Here is a 25,078-nt window from a genome sequence, read left to right on the forward strand (position 1 = left end):
ACCAGCTGGACATCTGTAGTTAGCATCATGGTAGTTCATACATTATTTGTAATTGTGCTCAGCATGGAGCTTGAGCTGTACTTCAGAGCTAAAAAGGACACATTTGGATTTCACTTTATTATTAATGTGTTTTAAAGGGCATGGATCAGACATTTTGCAATTTCTCTCAGAGGCACTGGACAAATTACAGGGACTAGTATAGGATGATTAGTTAAGCAGGACAGTTTGCAAAAAGGTTTCAAATTCATGGCAAGCATCTTGAAATAGTTATTAATTACAAACACTTTAATGTGTGTATTCTTTTCCCAGAAGTCAGTTATTGCTGCAGCATTTACAATGTTCCTCCCACCATATGCGGCCATTTGCTGACTAGAACTCTTTCAGAGTTTCAGGTCAGTTTGAGCCAATGTTATGTGAATTGGTGCCCAGCAAACTTCTCAGCTGAAATTTGGAGGCAGGTGGAGCTTGATGTGTGGTGACCTCTGCTTCCTGTGCACTGCTACAGTCATATAAAGTTTAACAAAAGCACAGCATTGCAACAAATGTACATATTTCATGGAGAAAACATAGAATACTTTTTCTGCAATGTCAGCTTGGACTACTTTGGGAAGGTTTCAGATAACCAGCTGCACAATAAACCACTTGAGTCTAGAAAAAAAATGTGTATATCAAAGAGGGTGTGCCTCTTTCACAGATTTATAATAGTGTTGGAACATTCCAGTTGAAATGCTGTCCAATGTAACTCCAGGTGTTTGGCCACATCTGTTGTTTACCCAGATGAAAATTGTGCATATTGAATAATTTGTACTATCTGTAATTTCATTACATGAAAAAATTTCATTATTCATTTCTAAATTATAAATTCCAAGACTTAGCATAAAATAAGGTATAGAAGCATGCTAGAAAGTATTTTCTCTGTGCAAAATGCTATCAATAGTTTATCAGCAACCCACAGACTCTCCATACAACTCTCATTCTCACTTCCCAATATTATCTTAGAAAGAAAACTGTATCAGCACAAAATTATGATACCAAGGACAAGATCCATGAGTTACACTCACATATGTTTTGTTGCAACTTTCAGACTCTTTTCAAAATGTGAAATGACAGATTATTTAGAAGATGGGACTACATTAGTCAATATAAACAGTGCTACCATTTCATTCTCATTCTAGAACAAAAGACTTTCCAGGATTTCTTTTTCCTTGTCCAGTCAGTAGGTTATTTATATCCTTTCCCAGAAGGTGTGACAGCACCCATTGCTGAATGAGATTCAGTAGCTGGAACTGTGATATTTGTCTAGGACCCTTTGATAGATTCAAGATTAAAAACATCTGACATGGGCATCTCTTCCAGGCACATTTTATGTCATGCAAGGCCTGAACAAAGTCATTTGGCATTGGTAGAGCCCCAGGAATAAAAGGAATTTAATAAAATTCTGTTCAGGACAAAATATTTTTAAGAATTTATGTTGCCTTTACATTCCCATTTCCCAGCTTTATTCCTCTACGTGTTCCTATTCCCTTTTTAAATGATAAAATCAAAAATCAAGGGAGCCAGGGAAAGGAGAGAGAAAAAACAAGTTTGTTTCTAAATCCTGAAACTCTCACACGGCTAATAGATTAAGGTGCATGAATGATTCCACAGCTTAATTGCAGGTCAGTCCTTCATTTGTGCATTAACTCCACCCTGTATACTCCATCTAGTATAAAATAATCCTGAAAGATTACAAGGGCACATGAAGATTATTGCAGGATGCCACAGGAGATTTCAAATGTGCAACACCTCTAGAGAGCTGGTAAATGTTACCTGGGGCAGAAGTGCATCCCCGAGATGATTCCATGCTGCACCGTGGCCCCTGAAGAAGGCTGGCCCAGGAGCATTGAGCGCAGCCTGCTCAAACTGCTCCGGCACAGCCGAGACGCCCAGAAAGATCCATGGTGTGTCCTGCACCCAGAGTACCCTTGTGGATCTGGGAGTTTGTCTGGCTTGGTTTCGTTTCCTTAAAAAAATAAAATGATTGCAGCAGGGAAGAGGTAAGGAACATTTGCTTTAAAGAACCTGTAAGGAGGCTTTAGTGCAAAAAGGAGCGTTTTTGCAGCACATTTTTTTTGCTTGTTAGTAAACTTTTATCTGCTTCTAGCTACCGGTATTTGTTCCTTATTGGTGGAAGGGGATTGGTTGGAACTAAGGGGAGGTAACTCATTTTAGAATGTCCACCTCTTTAAATTGTCTTAAACAAAGACAGATTGTTATTGCCTCCTTCTTTTAGAATATGAGTCAAGGTCCTTCCACATTGTAGAAGTTAGTGCAAAAACACTGATCTAAGACACTGCAGTTACTTTGGATTGACAGTCTGCACTTAGATCAGGAAAAAATTCCAGTAATATCCAATAATAAAATACCCTATAATACAAGTGTTCATAGTTATCAAAGACTTTTTAAAAAGAGAATTTAAAGTAATTTTTAAAATGAAATCACTTTAAAAATAATAAATAATAATAATAAGCAAGACTGTTCCTATTAAGCTTCCCATTCAGACTTTGTCATGCCTGCTACTGTTTAGGCAATGAATATTCATGAATATAAACATGATTTGTAACATCTGTATACCAGTGCTAGAATGTTAACAAGACATTTGCACTCCTTTGTTTGGGATATATACATTTATACAAAAAGAGAAAGTTTCCCTTGTGATCTTCTCCAGAGATGATTTCATACTGCAAATTCTGGCCTTAAAAATATTCTAATATCTATCATATGACTCTGCAGGAGCAGAAATGGAAGCAGAGAGTTTCTCAGCCCACAGCCAAACCTTTCTACCTTGCCAGAAAACAAAAAATAAGTTTAATTTGTGAAACCTTTTTGCAACCTATCTTCTGAAAAAAAAAACCAAAACCAAACCCAAAGTAGGCTGCATCTGGGTTTGTCAGTACCTAAAAATTCCATCTTCTGAGTTAAAATTCCCCTACTCCATGGCATTTCTTTACTATCCCACTTAAATTAGATGAAGTGACATGGCTTATCGCATGGGAAAGTCACACTAATTTACTCAACCACTCATCCTTTAACAATCACTTGCAACCATGTGAGACTGTTATTTCAGATTCCCACTCTTAGTTCTTGTTCTTTTTAAATTAACTCAAAATTGTGAACATAAATGACCATTTTAAACTAATTCATACCATTTTGTGCCTGGTCCCACAGGTTTTAAGGTATATTTTCAGTTAAATTAGGAATATACCTAAGTGGAAAGTTCCTCAATGTAGAAATCTATTCTAAACCAATTAGTTAACAATAGCTAGGAAGGGTGATATCACACTTCCTGGTGTGAGGTGTGCTCAGCAATGAACACTAATAAAGACTAAAAAAACAACCATCTGATCACCTATCTTTCTGGGTATCTGCTCAGAGCTAAACCTCTTAAAAGTTTTATCAGCTAGATAATATCATTACCAAACTTGGGTGAGCATGCATACATATCTGAACATCTTATCTGCTGATGAATTACCTAAAGCTACCTTCTTTGAACAGAACAGCATCTTGCTCAGTGGATTCAACATACTTTCCTACCTTCTGGTCACTTTGTTCCTCTGCACTGTTTGCATGTAAAAGCATATATTTTTATATGTATATTTATATGTTTTATATATATATTTTATATATATGAAAATAATTTTTATAATTATTTTCCTCCAACTTACCACTTCCAAATTTTTCTCTTCCTGAGCCTCAGATTCCTACCCATTTAGAGTTCTTAAATGTAGGTCACTGTGCAGTTAGAAAGAAATTCTAATTTGTCTATTGATTTTTAGCAGCTCGGTCACTAACGTGGAGTTGGTAACTACACGTCAGTCACAGCTGGCAGTCTTTCCTGACTCAGAAGTGTGAGTGAACTCAAAATTTAGGATTTGTGGAAACTGAAATGAAAAGTTATACCCTTGACAGAAGGCACAGGATTGCAAAATAGTGAAACCATTTTTATCACTAGACACTGTAGAATGAAATATAGTCTGTGATACACCAAAAGGCTTCCATGAGATATTTTGAAGTTTTACTGCAAATCCATGTCCATGAAATGAAAAGCAGTCTTCCTGTGATTGTTTTAATTTTTTTAAACCAAACTGCTGTGTGCTGTTGTGGTCCACTATATGATTCTGCAGTCAGCACATCCAATGATCTATCCAGTTCCTTTGGAAGGAGAATCCTTTATTAAGCACTAATCTTTAATTGGATCTGAAGCATTTTTTTTCTGGGATGAGAGCTGTTGCAAGTGTGCTGAAGAATGCCATTTAAAATTTCCTTTGTCATATTCCTAAATCTAAATCTGAATAATCGTCACATTCAGACTTCTCAATCAGCATGAAAACAGTCTATCTCAGCCTCTGTATAGGTAAGATAGGTAGGCTTGAGTAGAATATTTTGTCCTGTCCCAGTCCCTAAGTGTTGCTATGTGCAAAATACAGATTCTTTGCTAAAACTACATGGTATGAACAGTCAAATGGCTTCGGTTATCCTATTATGTTCACAGTTCAGATTGACTCAAACCTTCTCTTCTGGAAAGACTGTAAGAAAAAGATTAATGGCAAATAGGAAGCTTTAGAAAACATGGACATCTGGAAGTAAAGATATCACAGTGGTGTAAGCCACAGTGGAATAAAACATTTGTTTAATTCAAACTTTAGTCTCTCAAGCCAGTCAATATGGAAGGAGAGCCAACAATTTAACAGCACAGAGTTGTTTACATAAGGTCTGCTGTGCAAAAGAGTCATCCAATTCTTTGCAAAACCAGCAGGTGCTGGGTGTGCTGAACTGTCAGAGCACCCAGCTCCCAGGTGTAGGTACATGTCATGACTCATGTTAACCCTTCTGGCTGGCTCATGACCTTTAGCACTTCCATGAGCCCCTCCTTGCTCAGCCTCTTGCAGTATTGCAGGGTCAGAGAGGTACAGGGAGGAAACGAGCAGCAGTGACTTCATAGGGATGGCCCACATCTACTCCCTGCTGCTGCCCAACACAAATCCCAGGGCAAGTCTCATCTGGATGTGCAGCTGCTGCACTGTGGGAATAGCTGGCACAAAAATTCAAGTGTGGACATGCAAGACTGTTATTATAAAAAGTTACTAGCTTTGAATATGATGAACTGTTTTGCTGGTGATGTTTACATTGTGCTGATTTTAATTTCCCACTCAGCAGGTTGAAACATTTTCTTCCAGACTGTCTTTCTCCTTAATAGCATAAGTCTGTTTCTAATTGAAACTGATATTAAAATTAAGTAATTATTTTTCCTAATGTCATTTCCTGTAGTGCATTAGAATTCCCAAACATCTTTTCTTGCACAGTAGCACTGTCGATTGGTAACATAACAACTACAAGTACAGCATTTATTTAGCATCCTGATTTGCAAGCAGCATTGTGCCATGGAGAAAAATATCCAAACTGATTTGCCCTGTGTGATCCCTCAGAGAAGAACAGAGGTTCAGTTTAGTATTTTGTAGACTTTCTAAAAATAAAAAGACTATCTAGTAGATGGCTTGGTAATAGAAAACACCTTAGAACATCAATAAATTACACTGACAAACGGAATCTTGTCAGCCACTGAATTTAACTTCTGTTAAATTTAAATACAATTTATCTGTGTGTATAGGCAAGATCTGAGAGACTAACAGTGACTTACCAAATACTGTTCACAATTCTGTAGTGCAGTAAGTCTCCATTTTATTCAAGTCAATATAAGTCAAGAGTATTTTGCTCTTTGCAGAACTGAGCATGTAAAATTACGGATCAAATGATTATGGCCATTCTAACATCTTCATAAGAAAAAGAGAAAAGAAACTGTGGAGCAACTATAGAACATAGATGATAAGTGAGACAAAAAATCTCTTTGCAAGGTACCTTTATGTATATGAAAGAACTAGAGCAGAGACTATTTAATTTTTGGAGGAAGACTGAACATCTAGAATTGTCCAAGCTTTCCTCTTGCAAAAGATGTCTGTCACACAATTGGTCATTTGTATTTGTATGAAATTCTGCATCAGCTGGGGAGTGTAAGGTCCAGTCTCATAAAGCCAATTGCAAGCTTATGAATGAAGTTAAACAGTAGTGTGTATGTTCAGGGTGGAAAGAGAAAAAGAGAGGAAAAAAAAGAGGAAGGATGCAACAAAATTACACGGGATGAACACTGGATAGGCAGCAATCTTCTAGTCTGAAGTTTTGCAACAGAATTTAGCAAATTCCCAATGCAAGCATAAGAATGCAATGTAGGCATAAAAGCTTATTTCCTTTGTTCAAAATCCTGCTAGCTCATATGACACTTTTTCTCTTATTCATTTAATTTGAAGGGCATAAAAATTAACTACCAATAGCAATTATATAGTCTAGCATCCTAATCAACTTCTACTTTATCTGACAGAATCAGATTTTTCTTTGTTTGAGAATCACATTTCATTCCAGGATATAAAAGAAGCAACTGGCAAAACAATAACAAGGTTCAAACTGTATTAGGAAAGACTGCAAAAGATTTGTTCTTTTACATTGAGCAAAAACAGGTTTCTAAAAAGCATTGAAAATTCCCAGCAAATGAAAGCCAGGTATCATGCACACTGAAAAGAATGTATCATAACTTACACCTCTTGGTCATTGCATGTTTCAAATCATACACAGACCCAATTTAGTAGAATTTCTGAAAGACCAATGCAACTTATTCCCAAGACTTCATGTATAGACTGCATATTTCTAGGGTGGTTAAATTATAAAATGTCTCACTCTGTTATCCATTACTTTGAGAAACAGTGCTAGAAGGAATGGGATACATTTCCATTTTAAAGGCTCAGGAGCCTTTTTGGTTGTAACTTTGAAGCAAGGACAGTCCTTACCCTACAGCCAGACTTGAGACTCTCTTCTGGTGTTAAGCAGAAAAGTCTTCTTTTGGAAGGAAGTCAAAAAAGCAATTGATAAATCAGATAATTTCATGATATAAGCAGGATCTCTGCAGAAATGTTATTGCCCATCATCTCTGCTGAGTAAAAAGTCTGTTTTTATCTCCTTACACAGACATAGTAAGTAGATTCTCAGCCCCACAAATATGTTTCTCATAGAAGATCAGCTGAAACTTCTGTAAAATAGAAAAAGTAGTGAATACATTTAGAATTTATTTTTAAACTTCCTCTTGCTTCATTCCCTTTTTCTTCTGTAGCATTTCTATCAGCATGAAAGTCTTCCACCTTGTTTTGAGAGCTATTCTTCGGCTTTGTCTTCTCAGAAGTGCTTATATCACATGCTAATTTGCTTAATTAACTACAAGTCATAGCTCCAACAAAAGCATTTCCTATCTAGTCAATGTGACCATTAAAAAGTGATTTGCATTACATTTGGAGCAGCAGACACTTAGCTTGTGAAAGGGGCTAATGAAGCATGTGTTCTGGGCACACAAATCAGGTGCTAGAGATATAGAAAGTACACAATTGCTTTGCAGAAGCAATTTAAAAGACTTTAACTAGTGGTTTTCCAATAAAACTGACATTTTTTTTTTGCTATGATAAAATAATTAAGAGAAACGAAGGACATCATCCCAAGCAATTTGACAATTATAAGAAAAAGCAGGTTTTTTTTGGCATCATTCAGAAAAGTGATTCCACATATATTAGGTCAGAAAGTTATTCTGTAGATTATAATGTGTAAATAGAATTTGGAAGGAAAGTGCAGTGATCAAGTGTTGCTACTGACCTGCAGAGACAAACCTGCATAAACACAGGGCTGTGCTCTTACAATCAGCAAGAATGTGGCACTGCAGACACCAGAAAAGGACACCAGGTGAAATTTAGGTCACATGTAAGTGCCAATGAACAAAAATATGATCCTGTGAATCTCTGCACAGATGCTACCACACCATGGATCTGCTTAAACTCTGTAGGCACTCTTGTTTTCATCACAGACTTTCCACTGATATCTGTAGCTCCTATTGTTGGCATGTGCACATGTATTTCTTGTTGGCAGGGCTAAGTCATGCTGTCTGTGCCTGGTGCTACATCTAATTTAGGATTAGAGGGATGGAACTGGGAGCCTCTGGCCAAGGCTGTTGTGCTGGTCTGGGAGACGTTCTCGGAGCACATCTGAAATGCCTGCAGTCCACACAGAACACAGGTGAAACAAGCAATCCTTTCAGAATATGGCCAGGAAAAACAAGTGTTTAATTGTCTCCCTTTTTCCTTCTCTTTTTGCTACAGTTGTGAGCTCTGAAGCCCAAGAGATGTGAGGAAGGCTAGACTGTATCCTCACCATCTGCTGTGTTCTGGCCACTCACATGACTAATGGAGACTGCTACATCTTCTTCATCTTAGCTTTTGGCTGACTTTGGAGTTAGCCCTGCTTTGGGGCTGACCACCAGAGGTCCCTTCCAGCCTAAGTTATTATGTGATAATAACATCTGTTACTCATATTTTAAAAGCCAGCAGTAGTTCTTGCTAATTTTCTGCAAGAAAAACTGTAGACCATTTTTTTTCATAATTCTCCAATGAATAAGGGGGTTAGGCATAAATAATAAGAAAGACAAAGGAAAGTAAATTCTGTCTTTGGAGTTTTTCACACCGGTGAGGTGGGTTTACTATGCATATGGATGCTTGATTCTGCCATCCTTTATAGGATGTCAAGCACTACTTAGTAGTACCCAGATCTCCTGGGTGCCTAAAATTTCAGTCCCTAAAATTCAGATGTGAAACCAACAGGATTGCCTCTGGGGAAAAGGAATTTCAACTCCAGCCACTCAGATACCAGCTAAAATGCATTTTGGTTTCTCAACAAGATCCTTTATTCAGCAACTCCTTTTCCGGTTTTGCACTAAAGAAGCCTGGCAGAGAGCTCTTTTCACTCCTGCAACATTTTGAACTGAGCAGCAAGCCATGAACCAAGTCCTCATGCCCGCAGATTATGGCTCTGGTTATAAAAATGCTTCTTGAAGCTTTAATTCCTTACCACTCAGAAGTTTTAATTCCTTTACCCAGCTGAAAGTAGACTGAAAATCAATAATTGAAAATTATGTTAATGCAGAAAAAAATTTCAAAATATTGTTCTATCTATCTGTGAGGTACTAGCAGAGCACATTTAGACTAGCGAGCATGTCTCTATTCATAAACAGAAATTAGAGGATAATTAGAGGTTCAAGATAAACTCCTAATAAGCATCCCTGGAGATGTGCTGGGCTGTGTCATTTATCCTGGTTTTGGGTGCTGTTGAGGGTGCTGGGGTGCAGCTGGGCAGGGCCTGGCTCCAGGCCCCATCCCACCATCCCACCATCCCACCATCCCACCATCCCACCATCCCACCAGGAACAGCCTATCCCGGGGCACTGTGCTCCCTGGGGATGGGGCTGAGGCCAGCCATGGGGCAGGAGTGCGTGTGGGCAGCGATGCTGCTGCAGAGCTGCTGGGGCACACTCTGGTGGCCATGGGCAGGGTGGTGGCACCACTGGGAAGGGGATCAGGGTCCTGAGGACTGTGCTGCTGTCAGGACTCTGAGAAAGGGCCATGGAAAATTCCAAACAGGCAAGGATGGATGAGGTCGTCTTTTTTGAAGAGAAGTAAGTAGACATATGGCTACAAGCTCTGCAGACCTTCTCCCCAGGCCTGAGCTCTCCCTTTTCACAAGAATGGCCAATAAACAGACACAGTTTGAGATAGCCTGGAAACATCCTGTGACAATAGCTGTTCTAAGTTTCTGCTCTCAGACATATGAATTACCTTCTCTTCAGTATCTGTGGGCAATCCAAAAGGTTTTGCCCTCAGGATCCTGACACCTTAGGCCTGGGTCTTTGTGTATTTATAACTCATTTCTCAGATGAGCCTCCTGCAGAGCCACCTCAAACACCAGGTTTTTCAGCTCTTGGGCGCTGGGGCAAAGGGGAACCCTCTGGCTGTGACTGAGAGGGCATATACTCATCCTCTGATGGACTCCTCCAATCTACACGTGCTTCTGGGAATTACAGGAGACTGACATTCCCTTGCAAGGGGCTGGCTGCCCGTGTGATTTAGCATGTTCGTCCCCTGCTTCTGTTCCTTATGCTCAAATTGAATTGTGAGGTTTTAGATCTGTGTCTTTGGTAATGTCTGGCACAACACAAAGCTTCTGGTCTTGCTCACAGGCTTATTTCTGCCAGCTAAGAGATCTTGTGTTGATCCCTAACAGTAAGCAGAACTTTGCTGGAAGTGTGAACTGTCAGTTCTGTCAGACCTGGCAAGTACTCCTTTGGGAAATATGTTATCTATTGGAAAGCATCCTTAAACTCTTCCTCAGTACTTTGTTTCTTTCAGCAATGATTCTTCCCGAGGCGATAATTTACAAAAATGAACACTTATTTGGGGGAGGTGGGGCCTTCAGAAATTGAGAAGTTTCCAAATAATTTTTACCCACATAATTTTTTCTTTTCTTAATAGGTGAAATAGCCTATGCCTGTGCCATCCTAAATGCCTATTTAACCTTGACTCTGTTACCTTCTACTAATGCTGGCTTTTTTTTCAGTGATAATATTATGGTTTCTGGCTGCACAGGCTTGTGCACCTGTGTCCAACTTAAAATGGATAAAAGTTTCATTTGCTTTGGACTGGTGGCTAATTCATCTTCTGATGCAATGATGTCCAAAAATTCCTGTTTCTTCATTCTCTCCTGGCACCAGTAAACTCTTACAACATGGTGTAATTACTTACAGTGTCTGCATTCTCTTCTAAAGGCCAGGAATTGTGTTGTTTATTGCAATACACAGAACTGTTCCATGTATGCTGATTTTCATCTCCACATGCTTTATTTCTTCCTTATTTCAGTAGTTAATCTTTTTGCATCGCCTGGGTCAAAATCGCTTTCACTTCTTCACAGTAAATTTATAAAAATTTGAAACTGGATCCCCTATTAATTAGTATCTTCTGTTTCAGATTTCCAATGTGATTTGCTATATAGAAACTTAGCCTCCAAAATTTGAGGTGTTTCAACCCTCTGTAAGTCGAAAAGTTTTGTATCCTCTCTTTTCATTCAGAGGTGAAGAACACCTCTGTCCCATTTGATGTAACATGAAGTAGAGCATTCCTCCACTCCTGTGAGGTTCAGAGTGTGCCTCTTCTGTCTCTCCTAGTGTTTGTGTTTTTTAGTTTCCTTTCTGGCATCCTACATCCATTAGGAAACGTAAGTATCAAAGTGCTTAACAAATGTCTGCTTTAGGCTGTAATCTCCCAGTCATTAGCACTGGGTCAGATGCATTTCCAGATCACCCATAATATATTCTTGATCGAGATCAGGTGTAGTCATACAAATACTGTTTGGTAAAATTAAGAGCACTCAACAGGGTGTTAGTGCTTCCTTTACACTGTGTGATTTTTGATCTTGCACTATAGACTCTAAACCTGGCTCCAGTGTGCAGTCAGAGCATGACCTCAGTGCCTGAGCTGCAAGCTGGCAGCAGACACAGAAAGCGAGCCTCAGCAGAGCACAATGCATTCCCTGCAGCTTTTGAAGGGTTTGCGAAATCTGTAGATCCCTGCTGGTTTAGCAACTCACACAAAGGAACCTCAGACAAAGCTGAAGATGTGTAACAGTGTATTTTTCTTGATACACAGTGATATAGGACTTCTTGATATTTAATATGAGCTTTTTATTTTTTATTCATTTTCTAGTTAGTTTGCCATTAGTCTGTAATTTTTCCTCCCTAAATATTTCAGAATCCAGAATCACATCATCACAATAGCTTTGGGTCTGAATGCAAATTTAAATATACATTTGTTGAATGTCAGTATATATTTAAATTTATTTTCAAACTCAAGTATTAAAGTGCTCTCTAAATTCTACTGACTTTTTTTTTTATTCCTGTGAAATATGCCTTTAACTTGTATTGTAGTTTTAGTCTATGAAGTTGCTAAATTAGACAGGGAGAAAGTTGCGGGTTAACCAAAGAGTATTTCAGAAGCCCTGTCATGAAAAAGTGAATATAATTGTCCTAAAAGTGAGCAAGCTGGCATGCAGAAGGAGAGCATCTATTCCAATTTTGTCTCTTCTGCAGAACACAGTTTATTATATTTGTCTTCATTCTCTCATTTGTAAAATAGGCATGGAAATATATTTCAAAATTCTTAGTGTCAAAACTTGGAAGAAGCACCTATGAATATATTCTTTATGTTGCTATGAGTGCCAGTACTAGCTCCATTTCATAATTCACAAAAGGCTTCAGTGGTTGACTAGAGGACTGGGAAGGTTTGAAATCTGACATTGTGTAAATTGCTATTTCCAGCTTTGATAAGGAAAGTAAAACATGTGGAAGAGGGTGCAGTGGGATAAAGACATAAAGATATGGCTCTGGAAGGGCTCTCTAGGGATCATGTAGCCCTTTTGATTCTAGTGAGTGGAGGTCACCTATGAATTAGATTGGGTATCAACCTTTGCCAGAGCTTACTTGGCTCTGTGACAACATCTCCTGTGTCATCATTTTTACAGAAAAACACCCTAATGCAGTGAAGCCTGAGTGCCCTTGGATGCATAAGCAATGGACTCAGTGAGAGATGAGGATGCAGATGAGTGGATGTGAAGTGGCAAGCAGGATACAGACACAATGCTGCACTGGAAAGGCTGAAGTGAGCATTCAGCCCATATTAATGCTCATCTTCCTGCCAGCTTTGCGCTCATCACTGTGTGCATTGAAAAGCTGTATGCTCTGAGTTGCAGTGAATAGGGCTGGAAGATAATCTTACAAAAGATGGGATGGGAGATGTGGAAACCTGTGCCTTTGGAGCCAGTCATATATGCAGACATAGGAAGCCTGGGGTGGTAGCAGAGAAAAACTGATTATCTGTGACAGTCAGTGATTTACAGCACACATCAGTAAAAAAATGTAGCATCTCTCTCCCTTACTCTCAGAAGACAGCTCTGCAGATTTCCTCTGAACCTTCACAGGTATTCTGCCTGTATTTGGAGGAAAAAGAATTTTGAACAGGAAACATTCAGTTGTGAGCTAAATCCATGTGCAAATACTAAAATTTATATTCTGTGGGGAGCTAAATGTATTTCTGAGGTCTGCAGCAAGCTTAGAAGACTGGAAAGCTGCCAGAAGCCTGGCAAGGTGACATCGTCATCATTCTGCAATTACTGTGGTATAACATAACCTAGGTTTTCTTGAGGAGAAAACAATCCATACTGAGTTTGTACAATAAACCTCTGTCAAGCATTTCCATTTTCAGGAATCTACAGCGTAGACAATGCTTTGAACTGAAGTAAGTCAAAGGTTAACAGAGGGGCTTATGGAACCTGAAACCATACATAAACCAATTCCAGTCAAACAAGAGTAACCTATAGTTCAACACTTTGAATTCACAGTTTTCTTTTCCAGTAAGACTTTTAAAGTCCAGGTAGGACTTGAAAAATAGAGAAGCATATGACATATGTTTATGTGTACATAACCCAAAAGTGAAATCTGAAAGGAGGGAAACCTAGCAGACAAAATTTAAGCTTATTTTATTGGCAAATGTAAGGATTTTATTTTTAAGATAACTATAACATTCCTGAGTTAATGTGGGGTGGTGGCTTTGAAAGTTCATGCCTTGAAGGCTTGATACTGGCATTCAAAATCTGGTTTACAGGGTGAAAAAGATATTGTGCAAATTGGTTGATTTTCTCCTTTTTTGTCTGCTTACTGCTACAATAAGAAGAGAATTTCTATTAATAAAAAAAATCCTTAACTTCTAGGGAAAAAATGTATGAGAACTATCTGGATTGTTGATACTTGTTTGTAATAGAAAATGCATCGGTGTCCTTGCCACATGCCATAAAAATGGCACAAAGATCAGGTAAATTCCTTATATTTTTCACTGAGTAGAGGAAGTTTTGATTATGTATGTCACACAGAGAACTGTCCTCATCAATTATTTTTTTCCTTTTTCATAGGATATACAAGAAATCCTGGACTGGTAGGAATACAGGTAGAAATGCTGATTATTTGACTGGTGATTAACTGTCACATTAATAAAAGAAAGTCTAAAAATATTTCAAGAAAATTAATAAATTCTTGAAGAAGAGCATGCACAGAACTACTACTAGTATAGAAGAACTACATATAATGAATATGTATATTAGAAATATATTTCATAAGGTTCAAAAAATCTCCTTTCAGTAGCTGCATAACTGGAGGAAGGATATGATCTGAGGAATTTAACCACTTATCTCTGTTTCCCCCAAAAAATAATAGAAATCTTAGTAACTGGCTAAATCTTGTATCCTTCATGTATCCTTGGTAAAAGTAGTTATAAAATATTGCCAAAAAAGTCTTTGTCTACAACTTGCTAACATGCAACACTTCCTACAGAATCTTCAGAAGGTAAAGCTGACTTTCCTGGTACATGGAAGTTTCTTGTGAACTCCAACCCTTTCTTCCTCCTGTCAGTATTTCTTGCATTAAGGTACAGCCCTAAGAAATCACATTTGGCAGCTTTCCTTGAAATGCTTGGAGTCAAGTGGCTACAAAGGATCTCTTCAACTTAACAAGTATTATCCCTCTCAAACAGTGTTGGAGGTGAACCATGCTGTTAAGGAAGCAGGAAATGCATTAAACAAACCAGCAAATAAATAAATAACACTTTTTGCTCTCACCATTAATAATACTGGCTTCTGAATGCCCGATAGCATAAAGCAGTCTTTGTTCAGACCTGAGCAGAAAGTGCTCCTCCTTAAATATTTCACACTGTTAGTGCAGGAGAACAATGCAAAAAGACTCACTCATGACAAAAAAAAATACAAAAAGCATGCTCAGACACTGGATTTGTCACAGGAGTGATTAGGAATAAAAGCAGGCAGAAAATACATTCTAAGAAAAACCAAGAAGGATTTTCATCACTGCTTCTTCCCTGAGCAGTACAGCATTGAAACAGGCTTGCATAAGGGAATGGGAAATGGGAATTCAAAAGCTCCTGGGGTTACTATGTAATGTTTAGATTTGTATTAATGATTGACAAAACAGATTGAAATTGGAAAGATGTTCTTTTCATGGCAGCATTACCTTATTTCTTATTTAACAGATAGCAGTGAGAATATTTACTAAAACAATACGAAAAGGTAAGGTGACTTGTCCTGAATTGGACCAAAAATTAAATTTAAAATGAAAATAGAGAAACAAGATAAAACTTAAATGGAAACATTATTATGGCTTTGTCTGCTTTGCAACTTTCATGAAGTCCTGACCTATTTGTAAAAACTGTGAAACACAGATCTGGACACAGTAAAATTAATTAGAGAAATTCATCACTCTGTGTCACTCAAAGCACGATGCTGCAAGGGGTGTATTTACACACTGTGACAGTACACACATGATGATTTTTCTAAATCAAATACTTACAGTCAAGCAAATTTGAGTCAAAGATGTAGCCTCACATCTTTAATGGTCACCAAGCTGTCTTTGAGTATTCCCATTAGAGATAATTATTTATAAAATTTTGTGTCTGTTCAGCATACAATGTGTAAAAATAGTTACACTAACTGGAAACACTTCTAATTTGTATTCTGTTCGATTATTTTGGTTCACATTTGCTATGTTCCAAATGGTCAACATCTTTTTTTTTTAAATTAATTAATTCAATCAGTCTTTCTTTTGTTTTCTGTTTTAGCTAAACAAAGTCTAAAAAGTTTCCATTGTTGCTGTTGCTGTGTTTCCAAAACATCCTGTGGTATGTCTGATTTGCTACATATTTGGCTGTTTTTTGTGCACTTTCTTGCAATGTTCAGTCTGCCTATCATGCAGTGTTCTTTCTGGCACCAAATGTCTGAATTTCCTTCCTAGATTCTCTGCTATTGGTTCACAGCATACTTAATTTGATCATGATACAAACATAAATATTAAATGTGTATATTACACATACCATATTAATCTTGCAAAAAAGTCTGGAATAAATATGCTTCAGAAATGTTTACTTTCTTTAACTACCTAATTTATTTTAAAAATGTATGTCTTTGGCTTTGTTTGTGCCTATTTGGTGTACATGTTCCACAAATACTTTTGTAAATGCTCTTCATTAAGTGAGTAGTTACAACTGCTAATTTTGATCAGATGCTCTTATAGTAGCAGGTAATACAGATCATAATTCATATACCATCATTAATCCACATTAAATGTGCCATTGTTGCTAGCTTATGATCCTGGATGATATTTCCCACTTATTTGGGCTACAATGCAGAGCCTCATGATCTGGACTGGACTAAAGTAGTGAGGATAAGCAGATGAACCAGTGTCTGCACAAACAGATCTTCCTTTACTGAAAAAAATTATCCAGTCAGAAAACAAAGCAGTGGAAAATAATCATCACATACCATTTGTGAACCATCTGCAGGCCAAGTTATTCCCTGAAGAAATGTATCCTTCAAGACAACAAGTATGAGAGATAAATAGGATCTGTTTGTACCATTCACATCAGGGAGGAATCACTGTGAACAAGGAGACAGAATCAGGTAGGAATCTTGCAGGCTGCTTTTTATCTCTTCAAACAGGGCTTAAATTAGATATAAGCACATAATGTATTTTATAACTAGGATCAGAATTTACATAAACCAAGTGAAAAATTAAATAATGAGTCTGTTGAAATGTTTTCCTGTTCTTCTATGTAGGAAATAGACACTTAATGAAAAATATTCTTTTTTACAAGGAAAGGTGACATTGAGTAAAAAAAATGAGAATGCTTTGTAGTATTCTTCTGATAGGGTTTACTGAAGAATCCTTGTTTTGTATGGGGAGTAGTTTATTACCTGTCTGCTTTTTAGGGCAACTTAGCAACAAATTGCAGAGGTAAAAAAACCTGGCATTTTAAGCCAACAAACAAATACACAATTTTTCAGAAATTGAGTGTAAACACTTCTAAGGTCACTTTCAACAGAAGATACATTGATTAGACACAAAAAAAGAATAATAAAAAAAAGAAACTAAAAAGAACTTTAAAATATTAATCTATCTGTAGCTGGCTTTCGTAACAAATACTAGGGATTTTTTGTTACATAAAACTGCCTGTCTATAATAATTTGCTTAGGTTTTTGGGAAAGCAGAGCACTGGAATTCACGTTGCTCAGCACATCACTGTTTTTGAAAGCCATACAAACTGCATGTATTGACTGTGTATGTTGACATTAGAACTTTCTAAGTTTAAAACTTTACAGTGGGAATAGACCTTTTCAGCATCTACAAAACAAAATTCGTATTTCTTATCTGTATGAAATCTTATTTAAATTATTCCAAGAGTTGTTACTTTTTTTACTTCAGCTGGAAAACGGTATTTCTCTCTAACACTCCATTATCCCTCACTTGAAAAAAAAAAACCCAAAAAGAACGATGAAAAGTCCATGGAAATTAGAAATAAAAACTACATTTATAATACAAAAGATAGTTGCCCTGAGGAGATGTTTCAAGAGAGAAGGTCAGTTTTTGAAAAGCACTTTGAAGTGCATTTTGTTGTTAAGAGGGTTGCCAGAATGCAAATGTAGTGATAATGCATGTAGTGGATGTGCTCTTCTGCCAACAAAGGGCAATATTTATGATTTAGCACACATAAAAATACTCACCTGTCTGAACACAAAACTATTTTTGTTTTGTTTCTTTTTAATAACATCCTCTAGGCAACCTGGGAATGATAAGATGTATTGCAATGTTCGATGGCAAGCCTGTGATTTTACTGTTCAAGGGATGAACTCCAGTTCAATAAGAAATGGTCAGAACAACCTGGAACAGGGCACCCCACCATACTGCACAGCACAGCGTCATTTCTCAAAGAGAAAGTAAATCCTGCACCAGTTTCCTGCAGAAAACAGTTCCCTAACTGACCACACCATTGCATTAATAAGGCTACCCTCTGAGGACTGGACATAACAGGTACAAATCAGGCTGACTTCCACAAAGGGAATTATCCAGCCTTTGGTGGCAGCAGGTTCCAGGCACCAATTACACAAAAGAGATATGCAGGAGCAGTGCTTGACCCTCAAGAACTGTGTGAGCTGTTCACTGCTACCCTTAGACAGTAAGAGAAAAGTTGGCCCAAAGTGCTTAAAGGTGTTACACAAGCAGTGGGTGGGAGGAGTAATAAAACTTCTGCCTTCTTCCTTGCTGATCTGGCTCAAAAAGCCAGATAATGCTCAGAGCATACACATGCTCCTCCCCTGGGCTATACAGAACCGTATCAGGGCAGCACTGCACCAGTCTGCTGATGCTGCAGAGTCAAAGAATTAATTTGGGGGAATCTCATACTAACAGGCTTATGTGGCCACTGGGGTATATATAAGGTAATAATACAGCACTTTTACCTGGTGTAAAGTGAATCTATCTTTCCTTTCTTGAGATGGAGAATCAAAATGTGAGGCTGGTCTCAAACCTTAACTGATTAAAAAGAAGCTAATTAAGCTGACATTAACTTCTGATGACAAATTGATAAAGAAACTAAACGCTTACTGTGAACTGTAATATTTTCTTGCATGTACTCAGATTTATTTTGGCAGCTTTTTTATGGAGAAACATGACATTGCTTACTATATCATACACTTCTATTTCATTCAACAGAACTAATGCGTAAAAACATGAATGTTCCCAGATTTGCTCTTCCAAAATCTCAGGTGCAGTTTGCCAAAGACAAGTAAATTTGCAACATATGAGACTGTAATATTTCAATAAACTAGAAGTGAATGAATAACTGTGATACCTTTTACACTTAATTAATTTCTGTTGTTGTTAAATCATAACAAACAGGATTTTTATTAAATTATCCCCACAGACAAACTGATATATTAATTCTCCACTGAGATTCTACCTCCAGTTACATAATTTTCAAGTCCTGCTGTAAAATATTTTTATAAAATCAGATTTAAAAATGTTTTCTATAGAAATCCATTCTTAAAATATGTCCTAAATGAAATTATAAAAATAAATCAAAATTTTTGTCTGACAGTCCACATTTATAGGTTCTATTGAATTCTTGGGCTGTGCAGAAAGAGTTATTAATTAACATTCCTTTAACACACAGTTCATGAATAAGGGATGCACTGCCTACAAAGTGCTAGCAGAGGTGGCTAAATGGTGAAACATAACAGATAACTCATAAAAACAGATAACTCAGATAAATTCAGTTTTTTGTTTTACAATATTTTATAAAATTTCTGCATAGAAGAAAGACAGGAACGGAAATACAGGGGAAAATGAAAAGTAAATACAAAGTGAAATCTTGCTATGACAATATTCTGTTAAAGTACTGTGACAAGTGTTGATTTTTTTAAGAATTAAGGCTAAAACTTACTTTCCTTATTCACAGAATCAGTTACATTGGTGTTCGTGAGAATTAAGCCATTAGATTCAAAGTACAGGCTGAGACACTTCAGTTGTTCTCAGGAACAAAAAGTGCCATTTAACTCTGTTACTGTAGTCAGTGCCCTCATTGTTAAGGGCTAGTGAGAAGAGAAAATCCTGAGAGTTTTGATTCATTCAGACATATTTTCTGAAATAAAAACAAAACAAAACAAAACAAAAAGCTATTTCAACCTTCTCTTACTATATGTCAGGAAGATTTCAGTGATGAACCAGCACTCACAATCGTTTCTATACCATTCAATATGTATGAATAAAGGAAGCGCACACAATCTCTCCACCTTCAGAAATGTAAATTTGGAACTGTCCTTGTACAAAAGGTATTTGATCATACACACTGTTTGTCTTCAGCAGATGCTTTTGTATCCAAGCCTGCTCCCATGGAAATCAAGAGAAATTAGCCAGTGACTGAAAAGACAATACAGGCCTTCACTACATTATTTTTTACTTTTACTTAAATCAAGAATTTGTCTAGGTGTAATCTTATTGATATGCATTTTTACTACGTGACTGGCTACCATTATTCATATTCTCAAATTGAATGCTTTCATTTCTGTGAAATAAAAGCATTCTTGTATTAGCTAATAACAGTCTGTCAATAAACACTGGAGAGCTTAAAATTCATAGAACTTGTTTTATATGCTGCTCATTGAGTATTTTGTGAGTTGTGTTCTTTGAATGGATGCCCATGCCTCAGAGTGTAAAAAGCTTAGCAAAGGACACATTTATTCAAGCAATGTAGAGCTCTTTTTGCAGTTTTTAACATCTGTATGTCCTCTTGATGACTTTAGCCTTTCTAAGACTAACAAGTGAACTTAGGATTTATAGTTCAGAAACAGCATGGTTGCTTCTGCTGTCAGTCTTTATTCATTACTCTAATAATAGGAGGTATAATACACAGCATAGATTTACAACTGTACATTTTAATTATTGTTTCTGAAAGTTTGTATAATCAAGAGAGGTGATCACTGCTCCTTTCTGCTTTGGAATTTTCTCCTTCAGTGCCAGACACTACTGAGTTATTCAGTAAGCAGACAGCTTTGCTCTTTTCATCAGTGAGTCATGAAAGAGTTGACAGTGTGTTAAGGCCATCTCAGCTTCAGTCTAACAATCTGATTTGTTGGCTCAGTAGATTTAGTGCATCTTGATTTTCCTGATAAATTCCATGTGAAACCCAATACCAGCTACCCTGACAACATCTTTATCTACATCAGTAAGTTCATACCGGTCAAGATGCAAAAAGAAAGAGACTTGTATAAATCTGAGAATTTTGTAATGAAAATTTAAGCAGGTTTCACATGCAGAGTTTTTTAATCCACAGATAAACTGTAGCTAAATTCAGAAGTGATATTTTTCTTTTGGACAGTCTTTTTTAATCTTAAACATAGATATTGAACAATTGTATCCTGTTAGCATGTGTTGTATCATGTAGCCATTGTATCATGTTAGCTACAAGAAGAAATAAAAAGTCCTTGCTTATTACACATAACCACTGTGAGTGTAATTGCAAAACACTGAAAAGACATAATTTAATAATCAATTATTAAAACAAGCATGGACTTGGACTATAGAACAGGTACAAAATAAATGTTGTGTAGCTTGATTTCCTGGGGGGAATAGTATATCAAATGGTTGCCATTCAAAAAATTGTCACTTTTATAGCTATTTCCTAAACTGTAAGGCAAATTTAAAGTGTCACTCTCTTGTTTACTGACTGAAAGTTCCAGTTTTCCTGTATTCCAGTTAAATTACATAACTGCATTTCTTCCTATGGCTTATAAAGAACAGCAATACACTTTATGGTAACTGCAAATCTCAGATATTTTCTCCATGCAATCCTGTCTATGTGTTTTGTATTTGTCAAATTCTGGCCAAGAGTGCACCTCACGATGCAACCTGACATATACTGTGCTTTCCTACCAAGAACACATTTACACAGTACAATTTCTTTTACTTTTTGGATTTTACTTTTAGATTGGTAATCTAGAAACTATTTTCTGGTGTACTTCAAACACACATTTCTGAGAAAATTATGGTATATAGCAGGATTCCACTTAGATAAAACAAATTTACTATAAAATCCATACATAAACGTAGGAGTAGCTAGCACTGCTAGAAAGTAGTTGAAGTAATTTACTGTTTGTACAAATGTATTGTGAGAAAGGTTCACCTGTGAAACATAAACCACAGGACACTGTAGACCTGTTGATGGTAGTAGTGACTGAAGTAACAGACTGGACTGACTGAAAAAATCTGTTCAAAGGATTTCAATAATAGTATCAGGAAAAATCTTTGAATGTTTGGCATACCCATTCTAAGGATTCTGTTACATTTTAACATAAAGCAGAGAGTAGAATGTCATTCTCTTGCTGATTTCATGAATGTAAGACAAGTGTCTATTTGTTTCCAGTTTGATACAGACATTGCAGACGGCCTTGAAGAGAATTTAGGTTTATACTGGGAAGATTGGTGTACAAGAGCAATGTTTTAACAGTTTGTGGCCAATCTTTATTATGCTGGTGGGTTTCCTTAGATGTCTGAGTTTAATGATAATGTGCTCTGGAATTCATGTGAAGAAAATGCTTTAGAGCTCTTGAATTGAGAAAGACTTCTGAAGTGAAGATATTGTGCACAGTAATTTTTAATAGCCTATGCCTCTCAGGATGTCTGGTGCTTACTAATCTTTCTGATCATCAGGAATTAATTTAAGGGAGAAAGCAACAAGAAGTGTAACTGTGGTGTAGCTTCTCTGAGGCATCCTAAATCTCAGAAGGATTTTACTCTATCTCAAAGTACAACAAAATACAACATTGACAGAGATAACAAGAAGGGATAAGGAAATTCAAAGAAACCAACTTATTCAGCGGTTGCCTGGAGATACAGAATATAGACTCACCAATCTGAGTTGGTTATTTCAGATAGGGAGAAAACTGCAGCTGGATTTCCAGAGAATTAGGTCATGCTCCCATCTGGCAGGATTTTGGAACTCAAAATTTGAATGGACTTCAGAAACTTAGGGAGCTAAAGTCACAGTTCTAAGGGTTGGGTGGCTGATTTAAGTGTCTGGACAACTATACTTCAGTTCTGATTTGCTGACAAATACTGACAATTCTTCATGGCCCACAGCCTAGCATGAATTTCCCTATTTTCAGTGCACTAGATTATATATCAGGAAGAAGGAGAACAGATACCAGTGAGAATGCTAAGATGCATGCGATAAAGAGATTTAAAGATGCTAAAAGTGGTTGGTATCCAGTTACTTCCCTGGGAAAAGGAAGTCTGAAGCACCACACCAAGTTGGCTAATTCACACATAAGCAGGGAGGACTTTCTTGGTGCTTGTCCTGTTTTACCACTTGCCCTTAGTACCAGTGATATCTGCCAGTATAATGACAACTTAGGATAGTCTCTAGGAAAAAAAGTAAATATAAGCCAATAAGTACTCCAGTAATTTAAAAGACATATTGCTGCCACAAAGCCAAATACATTTAGCATGCTTCCCCTGTGCAGATTTTATGCCATCACAGAACACAGACTCTCAAGATTTTAAGTCCATCAAGACATAGCAAAAGCATGCTAACTGTGAGAAGATACTAAGCACTTTAACAGTAATGAATAATGTCAATGGAGAAGATAATTTACCATAAAATATACCTAATATTTAATAAGAAAAAAACATTTGAAACTAAAACAGCACAATTTTTTTTTTTTTTTTGGTGTGATGTTACAAGTAAGGAATCAGACCTGGAATCAGAATCGTAGAATGGTGTGGTTTGAAAGAGACCTTGAATATTATCTAGTTCCAACTCCCCTGCCATAGGCAGGGACACCCTCTACTAGACCAGGTCTTACAGCCCTATCCATCTTGGGCTTGAACCCTCCCTGGCATGAGGAGTTCATAACCTTTCTGGCAACCTGTTCCAGTGCTTCACCATTTTTTCCTAACACCTAATCTAAACCTACTCTGCTTCAGCTTGAGACCATTCCCCTTGTCCTTTTCCCCAGGGCTCATCTCAATCCATTCTCTGCCCAGCCTGTGTTTGTGCTTGGGATTGCCCCAGATCAGATACAGGGCCTTCCACTTGGCTTTGTTGAACTTCATGAGGTTCTTACGGGCCCATCTCTCAAGCCTGGCAAGATCCCTTCCCTCCAGCACACTGACCTCACCACACAGCCTGGTGTTACCTGCAAACTTGCTGAGATGCACTCCATCCCACTGCCCATGTCTCCAACAAGGATATTAAACAGCACCAGCCCCAGTACCAACCCCTGAGGAACCCCACTCGACCTGCAGAATTAAAGTTTGTCACAAAAGCAGGCTTGGAGATTTTAGGGCTACACTGATCTCTTTAATACTAAGTTTTCCCACATACCCTGCATATACCCTTATTCCTCCAGCTAAGAATGGGTTTCAACCCTAAGAAAGATAAATAAGCACTCTGAATCTGTTAGAGAATGCATAGTTTTGCCACAAATAGAATCAGGCAAACACCTGATGGAAAGAAGGTATATCCTCTGTTCCTTAGGGAGACCAGCAAGATAGATAATGGTCTGTCATACTGAAAGAAAATGGAGATTCTTTCCTATCAAAAGACTTCATCATGTTTAGGATACAGTTTACTTTATGGGAGAACTTCTGGCAATAACCATGAGGAAAAGTGGTTTTATTCATCTTGATTACTGTCAGGGATTTTTCCATTGTGTAAGCAATAACACATAGGTATTCAGGCACCCAAAGCTTTGAAACAGCTTTGAGAGCAGACAGCAACTGACTTCACTTGAATCCAAACTCATCATATAAATCTCTTGATAGTTATTATTCTAAGAAGCACATTGCCTCTGTTTTTGCCTGCATAGACTACAAAGTGCATGAAAAGTTCTGAAAGAGCCTGAGATGTTGCTGGGGGAGGGTATGCAAATTTATTCAGACCTTTTTAAAGCAGTAGACAAGCACTTGTGCTAATCCTAGAGATGTGCTTGTTTTCCTAAACTGTTGCAAATGTTCTCTTAAGATGGTAATAAAAATTTAACTTTGAATTTATCTAGCATTACAGACATATCACATAAAATTAACACTAGTCTGTATACCCTTTGCAATTTTGACCGTGTTCAGATTAAACCAGACAGGGCTTGCTCAAACGAGTATTTTTGGACCATAAAAAGGTACTTTTAAGCCCTTAAGTTTTCAGTGGGAAACTGTGCTTTCTTTGTTTAAACATCATATATGCCCAGTTTTTAGAATTTGGTCTGTAAAAGTAGAAGAACCTATTCATAACAGAAAAAAAGGCAATTTCTTCCCCAAGTACATTTTTTCAACAGCACATAAGATAGGGATGACAACACCTCAACACTTCAGTGACAATTAGTCATGATGTCTTAGCATGAACATAATATAATAAAATAGAACATAATATAATAAAACCCATTTTTCTAGGAATTTTGCTCACCTTTTTTCTAGCTTCATGTACTTTAGATTGCCTTTTTATATCGGATATTATGGTTTTTTTCCTTCCAGATGCTTAAAGGTTAGGAAAGTATTTTCTTTCTTTTGATTCCTCTCCTGGGAAAAAAATTCAGTGGCTTATTAGTTTCCTCAGTATTCTCTGTATAACAAAAGGTGGCATTTATGGAAGGCCTCATTTTTCTCTTAGCTCTACTGCTCCAGACCTGCAACTTCTGTTAATTTCCTTGGGCACTGAAGATGTTCAGCAGCTCTAAGGACCAAACAAAT

At 37.2% G+C, this 25,078-nt stretch overlaps 1 protein-coding gene and 2 long non-coding RNA genes across 3 annotated transcripts in view; 1 reads left to right on the top strand and 2 right to left on the bottom strand.

Annotated features, from left to right (window-relative positions):
* TMTC2 (transmembrane O-mannosyltransferase targeting cadherins 2) overlaps positions 1 to 2,155 on the bottom strand; it is a 268,691-nt gene extending 266,536 nt beyond the window's left edge. The window contains exon 1 of the mRNA XM_086887822.1: positions 1,810 to 2,155. Coding sequence (XP_086743948.1) covers positions 1,810 to 1,883 — 74 coding nt within the window. The 5' untranslated portion in view covers positions 1,884 to 2,155. The remainder of the gene's footprint in view (positions 1 to 1,809) is intronic.
* On the top strand, positions 1,889 to 20,834 carry LOC111933353 (uncharacterized). The gene is made up of 6 exons (XR_015286502.1): positions 1,889 to 2,036; positions 13,714 to 13,814; positions 13,912 to 13,946; positions 15,624 to 15,683; positions 16,144 to 16,461; positions 17,617 to 20,834. It is a non-coding gene; the product is annotated as an uncharacterized LOC111933353 (long non-coding RNA).
* Positions 6,485 to 24,907, bottom strand: LOC147653599 (uncharacterized). Its single transcript, XR_015286503.1, has 3 exons — positions 24,795 to 24,907; positions 16,324 to 16,437; positions 6,485 to 7,114 (listed from the first exon to the last, which is right to left on the bottom strand). It is a non-coding gene; the product is annotated as an uncharacterized LOC147653599 (long non-coding RNA).
* Positions 24,908 to 25,078: the final 171 nt, after the last annotated feature.

Source organism: Cyanistes caeruleus, chromosome 4 (assembly GCF_971803275.1).
Source record: "Cyanistes caeruleus chromosome 4, bCyaCae1.hap1.1, whole genome shotgun sequence".
Taxonomy (NCBI): Eukaryota; Metazoa; Chordata; class Aves; order Passeriformes; family Paridae; genus Cyanistes; species Cyanistes caeruleus.